Genomic DNA, 15000 nt, shown 5'->3' on the forward strand with positions numbered 1-15000 from the left:
TCAGGACACAATACTCTGGTGCTCTACAGTAAATCAGGACACAATACTCTGGCGCTCTACAGTAAATCAGGACACAATTCTCTGGCGATCTGCAGTAAATCAGGACACAATACTCTGGTGCTCTACAGTAAATCAGGACACAATACTCTGGCGCTCTACAGTAAATCAGGACACAATACTCTGGCGCTCTACAGTAAATCAGGACACAATACTCTGGCGCTCTATAGTAAAGAAGGGCACAATACTCTGGCACTACAGTAAGTCAGGACACAATACTCTGGCGCTCTATAGTAAAACAGGGCACAATACTCTGGCACTACAGTAAATCAGGACACAATACTCTGGCACTACAGTAAATCAGGACACAATACTCTGGCGCTATATTAAAGAAGGGCAGCGGCGTTACCTTGGGTCTGGGACTGGAAGTCCTGCAGCTCCTTCAGTAAGCAGCTCCGGTTCGCCGGGCTCAGGCCGTACACGAACTCCCGCGCCTGGTTGGGAAGCTCCAGCTGCTCTGGTTTGATCCTGCGCCGGTGTGTACCGAGAGGCCTCCGGTGCAGCACAGCCGGTCCGGTGTGGCGGGACACGAGCGAGCGGAGCAGAGCCAACCGGATCATTGCGGCACTGAAACACACTGCAGACCAGAACACGCGCGATTAAACATGAAGGAACGCCAACCCAGAGAGCGTTTGCATAGAGTTCAGTACCGCGCCTGGAAAACTCACACACACCGGCCTCAGCGAACCAAAACAACCAGCACCCAGCGCCTTTAACAATCCGCAGCCGTCTGCCTTCTCATTCCTGCTGTAAGAAAGGAAGGGAAATCCTCTTCTCTGATTATTTAGGCGTTATGATTCATCGTTCTGTAATTACTGACAGCTCAAACCGCCGATTCTTCTCTGACGCGCACAGCGGTGGCGGTGCATGATGGGAAATGTAGTCCCGGGCGGCAGATGCGCTCTGGGAAACGTAGTAGCTCGTCGATGACGAGGCTGGATTCAGAACACTACGGAAACCCATTTTTATACAGTCTATAATAAAATAAAATCATAAATGAAAAGTCCAAATAAAGTAATTCCAAACTTACTCATGAGATAAAAAGTCAAAATTACATTTCAAAGTTTCTTTATTTTTGTTTTATTACTGCGATTATTGTACTTTTTTTTTTTTTTTTAATGTAAAGCACTTTAACAATTCCATTGTGTATGAAATGTGCATGCCTGGCCTTATCTCAGAAATTTGACTTTTTGTCATTATTTTATTGTTTACATTCATAATTATGAGTTTTTTGTTGTATTTTTCACAAGGTATGTCAATTCTGATTTTTAGAGTCTTGTAATTATGATTTTAAAATCATGATTATGATTTCCCTTAAGTGGCAGAAATGGGCTTCCATAAGAAGTTGAGTGAATAGAGTTGAGTGAATAGAATCTAATGCACTGTAAACCCTAATGTTGTAATTAATAAAGAAATCAAGTTAACATAACTTCACATTACTTATAACACCAAGTTTTGCCATCAAAACTTAAACAGGTGTGTTTAAATTACTCATTGGCAGTAAAAATCTTTTGAATTAAGATTTTAAGTGTTATTAACTCAGAATTTCCATTTATTTAAATTATTCGTACGTCTCTGTTTAAAAATGATTGGTCGCGCTTGAAATTCTGCCCTGACAACAGCGCCGATTGGCTAATATAACACAAGGCGGGAATTGTTTGTCGAATTTGCTGAAGACGCAGCACTGACTGCGGTTCACAATCATTTGCAGGAACACCTGAAAGAAGAAATAAATAATACAGTTTAAAGTTAAATAGGTAAGTAAAGGTTTAAACGCAACGCATAAATATACACACGTTGTTTTTTTATTTTTTTTATTTAAATTTTGCTTAGTTGCCTTTGAGTATTTTTCGAGTTATAAACACGTTCGTGTTACCAACTTTCTGTAAGAACATCTGAATTTCCCGTTTTCCTCCTGTAGGGACAGTAACATTAGCAGGCAGGTGGTTATGAAGCAGACGAGGGGGGGAAGAGTCGAGGCCACAGGAGAAACGTTACGCTGGTAAATTTTGCTTTATTGTCTGCTATGTTTTATTTTATTTTTTATACAACTGGACTTAAGGTATAAATGCGTTTTAAGTTAAAATCCCCTAACTTCCAAACATAGCCAATGTTTTACAGACTAACTTAGCGCTGTTGTTTACAATAAGCCTAAGCGTGATATTGCGGCTCGAACTTCGAGAAAAATCTATTTCCATACACTGAAATGTCTCTTTGTGTAATTTGTGAAAGGACGTTTCTTTTATTTGGTGTAAAATTGGGCTGCCGCGTGAATACTGACTTATGCCTAACGTTAATCGTTATAAGAATTTCTTTGGCCGGTATGTTACTAAAAACCGCAGACCTTTTCCTGCCTGCGACACATTTACAGAGATATTATTAATTAATGAATAGTTATGTGGAATGAAATTATATGAAATGATAGGTCTATGCAAGAAGCTAAACCTCATATATTACCTTTAATTCACAGCCTCTGCAAACAAAGCTGAATTTGTTTACTACAGTCTGGAACACAAGCGTAAAGATGTATATCAAACTTTGGGAATCTGTCAATCTTCCCGATTTGAGATCACACATGTGAATGTAATTTTGCTTTTTTAAACGGGTTGCAACATTAAGGATAGCAGCAAGTATCATTTTGATGAACAACACAACAGACCCATCTCCTCCTGACAGCCTGGAGCGCAAGCACCCTGATGTGTGATTTATTTACAACTAGCAGGACGTGCAAAATGGTACTTGCTACTATCCTTGATGCTGCTACCTGTATAAAAAAAGTAAGATTGTTCACATGAGTGATCTCAAATTGGGAAGATTGAGTTTTCACATATTCCCAAAGTTTGATATATCTTTACACTCGCACTCCAGACTGTAGAAAATACACTCAGGGCTTTTTGTACAAGGTAAAGGTAATAATGTTATAAATAATGTTGCTTGCATAGACTTATCGTTTCATTTCATAAGACACAAATATATCATCAGGAATCACAATTATTGATTTTGTTTTGCTTGTACACGTTTTTTGACAATCAAAGGGATGGTTACAGTTGACTTTCATTATATGAATAGCCAAAGACAACAGTTTCAGCTAAAAATCTCCCTTCATGTTCTGCTAAATAAAGTCGCCCACATCTTGGATGGCTAGAGTGAGTAAATTGACAGCAAATTTTTATTCATGAATGAAAAATCCTTTTAAATGTAAGTAAATAAATAATTAACCTTTTTTTAATTAATACATTTTTGTACCTTTGACTGGAATTAACTTGTTATCTTAAAAAATAATCAAGCACACCATGCATGCATGTTGTTACTTTCCCCTTCTTAATTTTTTCAGGTCTACGTGGAGTTTAATAGGATTGCTGGTAAGATCTTGAAAAGGGAATTTTACGAGACCCTTGACCAACATAGTACATGGCTCTTGGACATTTTCAGAGCCAGAACTGGAGTTGCTGGTCAGCTTTTGATGAGCCTTCTGAAGCAACAAAGGTTAGTTAGAAGTCCCAATAATTTATCCTAGATATATCTTAGAAGATAGTAGATTGATTCTTTATAAACTGCAATATAGACTTCATAGTTGATCTCTGATTAAATGTTTAAAGGCTATAATAATGTATTATTATCAAGTGGTTGGATTTAATAAAATTTTATTTTTTTCACACAAGCTATCAGAGCCAACTGAAACTGACCTTTGGTGCTTCAAGGACTACCCCTTTGGTTTGGAGATGACTCCTGCTTTCTTTAAGATGTGTTTGGTAAGTGTTCCAAGGAGAAAATGTCCAAAAGACACCCTCTATACACACTCTAACACATTCACAATCTCGGTCATTCACACACACTGTATCAATCTAAAGGGTTAATTCACTCAAAAATGAAAATTCTGTAATTCATTGACTCACCCTTGTGTCATTCCATCTTTAAGACGCAATAGATTTTTTTTAATGATATTCTGTAACTTTCTGTCCCTCCATTGACATCCAACACAACTACACTTTCAAGGATGATAGGAAAGACTTTGTTGCAGTACTCTGTACTACTGTACTCCAGTGGTTTAACCTCAATTTTCTGAAGCAAAACGAGTGCTATGTTTGTGCAAAAAAACATAATTTACCAGTGTAATTGTTTATCTGCAACGCCCGTTCAAGACAGTATCTCATATAGCACCACAACGTGTGAGTTTTGTATTCATGTGAGAGCAGACGTAATTGCGTGACCGTGCATTGGAGATTATATTTTTTTATAAGTTGTACTTTTTTTTTTTTTTTGTTGCACAAACAGATTACTTGTGTAGCTTCATGAAATTGAGGTTAAACCACTGGAGTCACATGGATTACTTTAATGATGTCTTTCATACCTTTTTGGACCTTGAAAGTGGTAATTGAATTGGATCTCTAGTATGGAGGGACTGAAACCTCATGGGTTTCATTAAAAATATTTTAATATGTTCCGAAGATGAACGTAGGTCTTTCAGATGTGCAACGACACAAGGTTCAGTAATTAATGACAGAATTTAACATTTTGGGTGAACTAACCCTTTTAGGTTGATATTGATGCAGTGTATGTGAGACATCGTGTGAATGTGTAATAAAAAATGAAAATTCTGTCAGTAATTACTCACCCTCATGTTGTTCCAAACCTGTAATACTTTCGTTCATCTTCGGAGCACAAATTAAGATATTTTTGATGAAATCTGAGAGCTGTCTCACTCCTCCATAGGTTTCTATTGTAATTGTAACTTGCCGGCCCAGAAAGTTAAAAACATTGTTAAAATAGTCAAAGTGACTACAGTGCCTCAACCTGAAGTTTATCAAGCGATGAGAATACTTTTTGTGCGCAAAAAAACAAACAAAATAACGTCTATTCAACTATACATTGTCCTCTTTGTTTCTCTGAGTGAGTTCAAGTAGTCTAACAGTGCAGCACTTCTGGGTTAGAACGTAGGCTCACTATTGGCCAGCATCACACACATGACCAGCGTGAGCCTACATTCTGATGTACAACCCAGAGGCGTTGCGCTGTTACATAACGTAACGCTACGCTTGATAAATTTCTGGTTCAGCCACTGTGGTCACTTGTACTATTTTAACATGTCTTTACAAACTTTCTGGGCTGGCATGTTTAAATTACAGAGAAGCCTATGGAGGAGTGAGACAACTCGGATCATCAAAAATATTTTAATTTGTGTTCCGATGATGTATTACTGCATTGAAACAACGTGAGGGTGAGTAATTACTAACAGAATTGTACGTTTTTTGGGGAATTAACCCTTTAAGTTGCACCTTTTTGAAATGTAAATGAGCTTGCATGTATGTGAATTAATTTTAATTTGTTAATGTTTTTTCACTAGATGTCCGATGATCACCGCTCAATTCTTTATGTGCCAGTGGGGATTTTGATAGTTGAAGATGGGACAAGATGGGTCTCCCTCTTCGATTGGAATCGTAATCGAGGGAAAATTAGTGATGGACAATCTACATGACCTTCCTGAAAAAGCAATGTGCCTTCTGTTCGAACTAATATATGCATTGCACCTGAGTTACCCAAAGTCACTGGAATACATTTTTGACTTCATTCAGCGGATTCTACTTTCCTTGGGGCAGAAAGACCTGCAACCTAAAACACAATCGTTGGCAAACCAGCTGTTTGGCTAAAATCGAGACATTGCTTGGCGCACTTTTAATTGCAACACATTTACATTAAACATGGTCTTTTGAAAATGAGACTTAAAAATATGAGCTTAATGTTTTTTTTTTTAATGTGAGTGTAATGTTCTGTAAAAATGTAAGCTTACAGTTAAACATGAGCTCAATATTTTAATGTGACTTAAAAATGCAGCTTGCTGATAAAAATATGAGCTACTGTTTTCTAAAAATGTGAGCTTAAGTGCTGTTCAAGTGTCTAAATGTGACTTAAAAATATGAGCTTGATATTAGTAATGTTTCTTAAATTAATGTAAGTGTATAAACCAAATAAAGCTGTTAATGGAAAAACAATATTTGTATTAAATCATTAAAACAAGTAAACCATATAAAACTCAAAAATTTAAGTTAAGTCTATTTGCCTTTTTAAGTTATCTGTACTTGAACATTTAAGTTAATTCAATGGAGACCAACATTAGGTCAACTCAATTGAACTGAGTTGTCAATTTTGCCATTACTCAATTTTACTTACGCAACCACTTTCCTCAAATCATTTGAGTAGTCTCAACTTATTAGGGTTTACAGTGTGGTTGTTGTTGAGTGAAAGTCAAATGACAACATTACTTTTTCATCAGGTCATACTTCACCCTTAAATCAACAGAAAACCATTTATTAAAAAAAACATATTTAGCATTTGTCTATGTTTTAAACAGTAACTCTAGCCCTCATATTGTTTTACAGCATTTAATATGATTTTAGTATTACTAGATAAAAATGATTTGTTCATGTTGGTGTGTTAACAGATACATTTAATTTAGAGAAGATTAACAAAGATTAATAAATGCTGTCTAAATGTTAATTTGTTTTAGCAAACAAGACGCAAACTATTTACTGAAATGTGTTAATTACATTCACAAATTTGACCTCGTGAATTTTGAGCTTTATTAACAGAAAAAATACATTAGTATAAAACATAGAATATTAAATATTAACTGACGTTCCAGATTTCATGTTTACTGTCACTTCATGTTAACTAAATAGGTAACAAATCTGAAAACTTGTTAAATCATTAGTTAACAGGAACTAACAATGAACAATACACCTACAGTTGAAGATTTGATATTGTACATTAACATAAAAATGTCATCATTACCATCTGAGTATCAGCAAGCCAGAATATTAAATGTGTGTGTATATATATATATATATATATATATATATATAGCATTTGAAAGGCCCAAATTTCTTTTTCTTTCAGCTGAAATGTTTTAAATTCTTTTGAGTTAAATCATGAGATTTGATGCTGAAGGAATCAAAAGAAAAACCTGAAAGAATGCAAACCACAACAAAGTTCATAAAATAGAATCAAGAGCAAAGTTCCAGATCTCTTTGAACTTAGAACTTTAGCTGAACTGTTTTATTTAGAAAAGAACTAAAGCAGATGATTTATTTACATCAGTTCTCTTGGAAAACCAACAATTTAACCTGAAATCAAACACGCATCTGATCATGGAGTTACTGCATTCAACAACAACACAAGAAATCAGAAAACAGAACACTGCGTGTTGGTTAAACGTCGAAAACAAACACTGTGTGATACTATCAGATACCGAGGAGCGCTGAAGAATGCTGCAAAAGAGCGTAATATACATCACAGTCAAACTGAGATTACCAGCTGATTCAGCTTTCTCCAGTGTATCAATCTTTTATTACATGTACAAGAATGTACACAATTATAAGAGACCAGTAGTGATCATATCGAGGTACAGTATACTGTGATTACAGCAGCATGCCACTCTTTATTTGGGCTGCAAAACGATTATTAATCACCTCAAAATAAGTTATGTTTACATACTGTATGTGTGTGTACTGTGTATATATTTAAATTTATATATGTGTTTCTGTGTGTATTTTTATATATACATAATAAATATACACATTACACACAAATATATAGTATGTAAACAAACTTTTATTTTGAGGCGATTAACCGTTTTGCAGCCCTTATTTTTATCGTTCAACCAAACATGGTCAAGAGCATTTCAGGAAAAACAAAAGATCAGCCCTTAAAAAAACACACATAAAAACAAAAGCATAACGTCCCTGATCTTTTTAATTTGAATATCCGCACAGTTTCAGTTGGAGTCTGTGTCGTCGTTAATGTACTCTTCCTCCACGAGCGTCGCGGCCGGTTGAATCCCCCACTCCTCCTCGTCGTACTCGATGCTATCGTTGTCCTCCAGAAGCTCGTTTTCAGGCTCCGCCCCTCCGGCGGCCCCACCCACTTCTCCCTCAAACTCCGCCCTCTGCTGTCCCTGAGCGGCGTAGCCATTGTTGTTGGAGAATACGGTGTGTTCGTGTCCATCGTCCTCGATGTAGACGCGCTGGTGGCACATGGGACACGTGTCTTGAATGTACAGCCACTTGCGCAAACACAGCGCGTGAAAATAATGGTGGCACGGAGTAATGCGCGCAGACGTGGTGAACTCCTGATAGCAGATGGCACAAACATCCTCGATCTCCCTCAGCTGTGCAACTTTGACCTCCGGGAGGGAGTGGATCTTCTTGACGGCGGTGCGACGGTTGATAAACGTCTTCCAGCCGTTCCTCGCCTGCAGGTAGATGTTGAAATACGCGTGCAGGCACATCATGCAAGCGCGGATCTTACTTCCAGACTCGAACATCATCGTATATGCGCCGTTTCCGAACATGATCACGCCGAAGACGAACTCTGCGATGTTGCCGGTGGAGCGCACGTAGTAAACGTAGTCGTCCAGCTTCTCCCAGAGCACGTTGTAGAAGCCGTCGATCATGAACAGAGCGTAGACGGTGAGCGAGACGAGGACTTTGAGACAGAGCTCCACGCAGAACGCGGTGACGGCGAAGAGCCACGTGTTTAGCATGTAGTGATGCCACAGAACATAGCTAAGCAGGACGGGGAGAGTGAAGAGGACTAGAGACACCAGCAGGACAGGAACATGCCTGCGGACTGACAAAACATGTGAGGCACTTAGCGACATGAGCACCGGATCCGTCATGCCGTGGATGAAATGTAGAATCGCCGTTAGCAGAAGGCACATATTCCGGCTAAGCCGGATCAGTCGCTCCTCAGGATCCAGTCCACTTAGTCCCGTCTGCAAGGCTAGGATGAAGAACAGCACTGGTGCGACAAACCCTAGCCGCATATCCTCCTCCTCAGTTGAGCCGATGAATGCTAAGATGCTAAGTCCCAAGTAATGTGCGAACGACGAGATAACGGCACTCATTCCCAAAACAGTGAGCATCGAATCACAGCCGCTGATGATCAAGTTTCTGGTCAAGTCCCAAAACAAGTCCCAGCCGAGCTGCAGACCGCTTTCCGAGCGAACTACACACACTAGGATGACTGCCTGCGCTGTAATTCGAGTTAGCCAGAAGACGCGCAGGATGTCGGGGAAGCGTATGCGCTTCCAGGTGTCCTCCAGCAGCAGCTGCAGGCCGAAGATGCGGTACATGTGGCGCAGGAGTAGATAGACGTAACGGCATGAGAAGCAGAACCACTTCAGCTTCAGAAGCAGATTAACAGTTACATGCATTGCGAGAATCGCTCCCGACACTAGCGCTAGCACCTGGCGCTCGTCCGCTGAGAGCTCCAGCATCAGGCCCCACAGCGGGAGCATGATGTCCAGCACCAGCAGCGCGGCACAAAGCGATGGCACGTTTAGCAGCGAAACGTAGCCCAGTCCTAGCATTAGCTGCAGCAGGCCCAAGCCCAGCGCCGCTCGGTTATATGTGCTGTAGAGGTCGATGTGAGACGTGCTGTAGTAGTTGATGAGGACCGACACCACGCCCAGCAGAACACCGGCGAACAGAGTGTAGAACTTGAACAGGGACTCCTGGGAAAGCACCAGAACCACAGTGCAAACCAGAATACCTGCAAAACCAGAGGATAATAATCAGCGTTCACATCGCAACGGTGCAGGATGCAATGCACTATTATGTAGAAACAATGCAGAATCCAACAAAACAGATTCACCGGTTGGTTTGGTATAAACCAGTGTTCTACTTATTACAGCTATTGCACCTACATAAAGACCGTTTTGAATGAAAACACAGATTATTACTAAGTTTTATGGTTGGTGAGTTTATTTCCCACACTTCTGAAATGCAAGATATAATCTTAAAAATGTGAGATTTGAGGAAAAATAAGAAAAAGCTTGAATTGTGGAAATAAAAATGTAAAAAAAAAAAAAACGTTTTATTCAAACAGCTTTCCATATTTTTCAAAGTAGTACAAAGAAAACATAAAAAACGCATTTAATTATTTATTTTATTACAATAGTTCTGTTTAGGAAATGTATGCAAATTAGCACATAATTAATTTGATAACTGCCTCAGTTGCATATTTAAACAACCTTAAGGAAAACTTGCTCAGAAAAATACAAATCAACAAACTGTGGATAATCAGCTGGAGAAGTTTCCCTAAACAGTGAAGTAGTCTGGAGATGTGTGACACAGACTCTTGCATCATATGAATGAGTCTGACGGTTTCTCTCACAAACTCACGGGACTCGGTTTCGTGCTCGGGCCCGGTTCACCGATATAAGATCATTATCTCTGACGTGAGAGCAGCAACATCAGTACAGCGGTATTAACGGCCCGACCCAGAATCACTGCGAACCGGACTCACCCAGCGCGCGGATTAACGCTCTCCCGGTGGCTCCGGTCCATCCGGTACCGAGATCTGAGTTCGAGCTGAATATGGCGTCGATTATAAAGATGCTCGGGACTCGCAGAACCACATCCAGCACGGCCTGGAGGTGCTGACCCAGCCGCCCGTGAGCGGAGGCCATGGCACCGATGGGGAACCGCAGGGTTCTGTCCTGAGACCAGGCTCGGTGTCACGCAGGATCTCCGCTGGCCGCCATTTTGGCTCTGCTGCTGTTGCTTATTTGAGGAACACAGAAGTGTACATGCGCAGAAGTGTACATGCGCAGAATATACTACACAGATCTGACGAGGGTTTATATATATATATATATATATATATATATATATATATATATATATATATATATATATATATATATATAAATTGCATATGTATCCCACACAATACTATTAATAATAAAAATTAAAATCACTACAAATTGTATTACACATGAATATTAATGAAATATAACTATGGAGCACAAAAACAGCACAGGTATATTTGTAGCAATAGACAACAAAACATTGTATGGGTCAAAATTATGTATATATAATTTCTCTTTTATGCCAAAATTCATCAGTGGCGTTAATATTGAATTGCATTACTAGTGGGCGAAAATTTGTCGATCGATGGTCCAAATAATAATTCTATGCTGAATTTGAATATTATACTAGCATACTACTTTAAATAGAAGACGTAACTACGAAGTGTGCGATGCTAAAGTCATCCAGCTGCCTATTGCGTATAGACGGCTAACACGAGTCTGTTACTTTCCTCAGCGGTGATAAGGATCAACCAATCAGAACAATCTGTGTTTTCTACCAAAGAAATAGAGAATTCTCCAAATATTCTGCTTTAAGATGCTCAGAGCGCCACCTGGTGGCAGTGGCGGCTCTAGACAAATTTTACTAGGGGGGCCAAGGAGAGGCCAGTGTTTAACCAGAGGGGCACATTAAAAATGGCAACATATTTTATTTAAATGTAATGCAAATAAATACAAAAGTAATTCTTGAAAAAATCTACACAGTAATTTTACACAATCTAAACATGTTAATAAAAACAAATTACTATTAGTACTCTTATAAAATTCAAACAGGCAATCATACATTTCACAATTTAATATTTATATATGAATGTCACGAATTCAGAAGTGTATATTTTTATAATGCTTACACTACACTACACAGAAATAATATACAATTAAATTATGCTTAGTTTAAATGTATTGTGCAGGCTAAAAATATAATAAGCTTTTAATAATCTTTCAGTGCGCAAAACCATGATAATATGAAATGCTTCAAAACTGAGCTCACAAAGTGATTTTAAGCATTCATAGTCAAATCCATGTTGAAGTGTTCAATGGATTTTTGTTGCAGTGTGTCTTTCCAGTAAAACAAAAAAAGATGCAAAAACAAAGTCCTCGACACGTTGAACCAGATGAGTTGGGCTTTTTGCTCCACGACTGTTTATTTACAGCACAGCAGACAAGGTATTGTAAGAACATGGCCATGTATTTACACTCTGAATTAAACTGACACAGTGATCAGAAATGTTTGCTTTTCTGCAGATCAAGAAAAATATAACTATACAGTTAGAGCTCTCTTTCAGAGAGAGATACCAATTCCTTACATAATACCTAATTGGAATAGCATTGTGGAGAATATACCTTGGGAGAAAGTATGGACCTTGCCTCATAGATAACTGCTTACCAACAAAGTAAAAGAAATAACATTTATGTTAATTCACAAATGTTACCCAACTAAAGTTAGACATTGACGTGAGTTGCTGTTTTTGTCATTCTTCTGAAGAAGTCTTCATTCATTTATTTTGGAAATGCTCCTACACTGAAAACTTTTGGTCAGACTTTTTGGCATTTATTCAGTGTTATTTTGTAAGTGACTTCTCTTTTTGTTTTCATTTGGATTGTTTGACCATTCAAAAGAGAATACTGGAAAATATTACATAATTAAATTTACGTTTCCTGTTAGCTAATTTTCACATTTAGCTATAAACAAAAGTTTACTGGCCATAAAACTCTTTTTTATTATTCAAATTGGACTTAGATAAGTATGTGGAAACTATACCACATCCGACTTCAGAGCGGGTTCGTGAATCATTTGAGTCAGATCGCGACTTCAGAGCGGGTTCGTGAATCATTTGAGTCAGATCGCGACTTCAGAGCGGGTTCGTGAATCATTTGAGTCATTTGAGTCAGATCGCGATTTCAGAGCGGGTTCGTGAATCATTTGAGTCAGATCGCGACTTCAGAGCGGGTTCGTGAATCATTTGAGTCAGATCGCGACTTCAGAGCGGGTTCGCGAATCATTTGAGTCAGATCGCGACTTCAGAGCGGGTTCGTGAATCATTTGAGTCATTTGAGTCAGATCGCGATTTCAGAGCGGGTTCGTGAATCATTTGAGTCAGATCGCGACTTCAGAGCGGGTTCGCGAATCATTTGAGTCAGATCGCGACTTCAGAGCGGGTTCGCGAATCATTTGAGTCAGATAGCGACTTTGAAAAATGTACGGCTTTTAAAACGTGTGCGATCAAACAGGCACAAGCGAGTCTTTTAAAAACAGCAACAAACGAATACAAATAAACAAAATAAAAGTCATTTTATGCAAATCCAGACATTTTTATCCACAGATCAAGCATTATAATTGTGAGTATATAACTTTGGAGAGTTTTACCATGCATCCTGCTGTAAATGGACGAGGTGCGCGATACATACATACTGAATGATTTACAGCCGCAGAGGAGGGAAAACAAGGTTTCCGTAAACTTTAATTTAATGATGTAAATACTCTTCTGTCCATAACATTAAGCTATGGAATTGCTTCAGATTACCAAGTCACCCAAACTGATGTGAAAAATACGGGAGGCGCCGAAAAGCGCGATGTTTGCATCCCTGAATATGATTAGTTCCTAAGTGTTTAGGTGCGCTGCACTAATTTACCCGTGTAGAACGTTGCGTCACATTAGTTCCGCTTTTAGTGCTCGCGCGTAAAATCATATATTTTTTTTTTCAGCACGGGGGGTGGCCACAGGGACATGTCTACAGAGGCACGGGCCTCCCTAGGCCTCCGTGTAGAACCGCCACTGCCTGGTGGAATATAGAAAAATACAAATAGTGCTTATAAAAAGCGTGTCTTTGATCACAATATGAATTTAAATATCAGTAAATTGTATTTTAACGCTTTTCTCTGCGAATGAAGATAATTCGTGTGTTTGTGATTCAGCTCTCATCTCCCTGCCGAAAATAAACCTGTAACGGTAATTAAAGATAAAAACTAGATGCAAGATAAATGATTAATTAACAGTGATTTTCACATTTTATGTGCTTCAAATGTCTACAGACTGCACTTTTGATTTCTTTGCAGCTCAGTGTTTAAAGAGATTTCAGTGTTTCACATTATTTGTGTTGTATTTTTATGCACACACACACATAATGCACTCTATATTTAATGGCAATTCATATTATGTAAATACAGTAAACACATTACAATTATAACCACTGCACATAACAGTAAGCAAACTGTTATAATAAATTATGAACTTTTAGATAATTAATTGAGAACAATAAAATAACTAGATACAATAAATAAAATTACATTGAATAGAGTTTCTTTTCATACTGTTAATACATATAATAGGAGATTTAGACATACATTTTTTTTTTTTACAAATAATCATCTGAAGACTAAACACCAGATTAACTCTTCATACATGTCTAAATGAGGAGCACAGGTATATCTGTAGCAATAGACAACAATACATTGTACCTACTGTAACACTAACATTATACATCAAAGTTATACATTTCTCTCTTATGCCAAAAATCATTAGGATATTAAGTAAAGATCATGTTCTTTGAAGATATTTTTTGTAAATTTCCTACCGTAAATATATCAAAACTACATTTTTGATTAGTAATATGCATTGCTAAGAACTTCATTTGAACAACTTTAAAAATGATTTTCTCAATATTTAGATTTTTTTGTTCCCTCAGATTCAGATTTTCAAATAGTTGTATCTCAGACAAATATTGTCCTCCGAACAAACCACACATCAATGGAGAGATGATTTATTCAGATTCAGATGATGTATGAACCTCAATTAAAAAAATTTCCCTTATGACTGGTTTCGTGCTCCAGGATCACAAATATTAATGAATTGGACTAGAAGCATTAGAACAAGCCTTGATTTGTGAAAACTGAGCAGATGGAGGAGATTGAGTTTGACATTTAATGACTAATAATCACCGATCCACCTGATAAATGATCACCTGACACACTCACACACACACACACACACACACATCAGGGACTGAGCTTGAGCCCTAGACACAGCGCTAGCTCGTTCTTCTGGATCTTTCCGTCTCCGTTGATGTCACAGTGACCCAGCAGAACCTGCTTGAACTTGTCCAGGTCTGAGCCGCTGAGACCGGGCTGAAAAACACAGACGAATCACTGACCAATCAGTGCTGTCCGGGGATATACACCACATATCAACAATCAGTGTCTTTACCTTCACCAGCTCCATCATGTCTTTGACAAAACCATCCACCTCCGCGCCCTCCAGATCACCAGTCTTACTCTGACACACACACATACAGAG

General features: G+C 38.4%; 3 protein-coding genes and 1 long non-coding RNA gene across 4 annotated transcripts in view; 1 reads left to right on the forward strand and 3 right to left on the reverse strand.

Moving 5' to 3' along the window:
• LOC127978633 (transmembrane protein 65) overlaps positions 1–923 on the reverse strand; it is an 8386-nt gene extending 7463 nt beyond the window's left edge. Inside the window, exons 1-2 of the mRNA XM_052583434.1 lie at positions 732–923; positions 407–634 (exon numbers count right to left, since the gene is read on the reverse strand). Of these exons, the coding sequence (XP_052439394.1) occupies positions 407–617 (211 nt within the window). The 5' untranslated portion in view covers positions 618–634; positions 732–923. The remainder of the gene's footprint in view (positions 1–406; positions 635–731) is intronic.
• Positions 924–1697: 774 nt separating this feature from the next.
• LOC127978642 (uncharacterized) lies at positions 1698–6047 on the forward strand. The gene is made up of 5 exons (XR_008158576.1): positions 1698–1814; positions 1979–2059; positions 3392–3543; positions 3720–3809; positions 5402–6047. It is a non-coding gene; the product is annotated as an uncharacterized LOC127978642 (long non-coding RNA).
• A 997-nt stretch (positions 6048–7044) lies between these two features.
• LOC127978613 (E3 ubiquitin-protein ligase RNF139-like) lies at positions 7045–10635 on the reverse strand. The gene is made up of 2 exons (XM_052583400.1): positions 10363–10635; positions 7045–9606 (listed from the first exon to the last, which is right to left on the reverse strand). The coding sequence occupies exons 1-2, from the start codon at positions 10523–10525 to the stop codon at positions 7829–7831; spliced, it is 1941 nt and encodes a 646-aa protein (XP_052439360.1). The 5' UTR covers positions 10526–10635; the 3' UTR covers positions 7045–7828.
• Positions 10636–13823: 3188 nt separating this feature from the next.
• The window catches only part of LOC127978639 (secretagogin-like), a 6098-nt gene continuing 4921 nt past the window's right edge, over positions 13824–15000 (reverse strand). The window contains exons 10-11 of the mRNA XM_052583440.1: positions 14911–14979; positions 13824–14831 (exon numbers count right to left, since the gene is read on the reverse strand). Coding sequence (XP_052439400.1) covers positions 14703–14831; positions 14911–14979 — 198 coding nt within the window. The 3' untranslated portion in view covers positions 13824–14702. The remainder of the gene's footprint in view (positions 14832–14910; positions 14980–15000) is intronic.

The sequence above is a fragment of the Carassius gibelio genome, chromosome B19 (genome assembly GCF_023724105.1).
Source record: "Carassius gibelio isolate Cgi1373 ecotype wild population from Czech Republic chromosome B19, carGib1.2-hapl.c, whole genome shotgun sequence".
Classification (NCBI taxonomy): Eukaryota; Metazoa; Chordata; class Actinopteri; order Cypriniformes; family Cyprinidae; genus Carassius; species Carassius gibelio.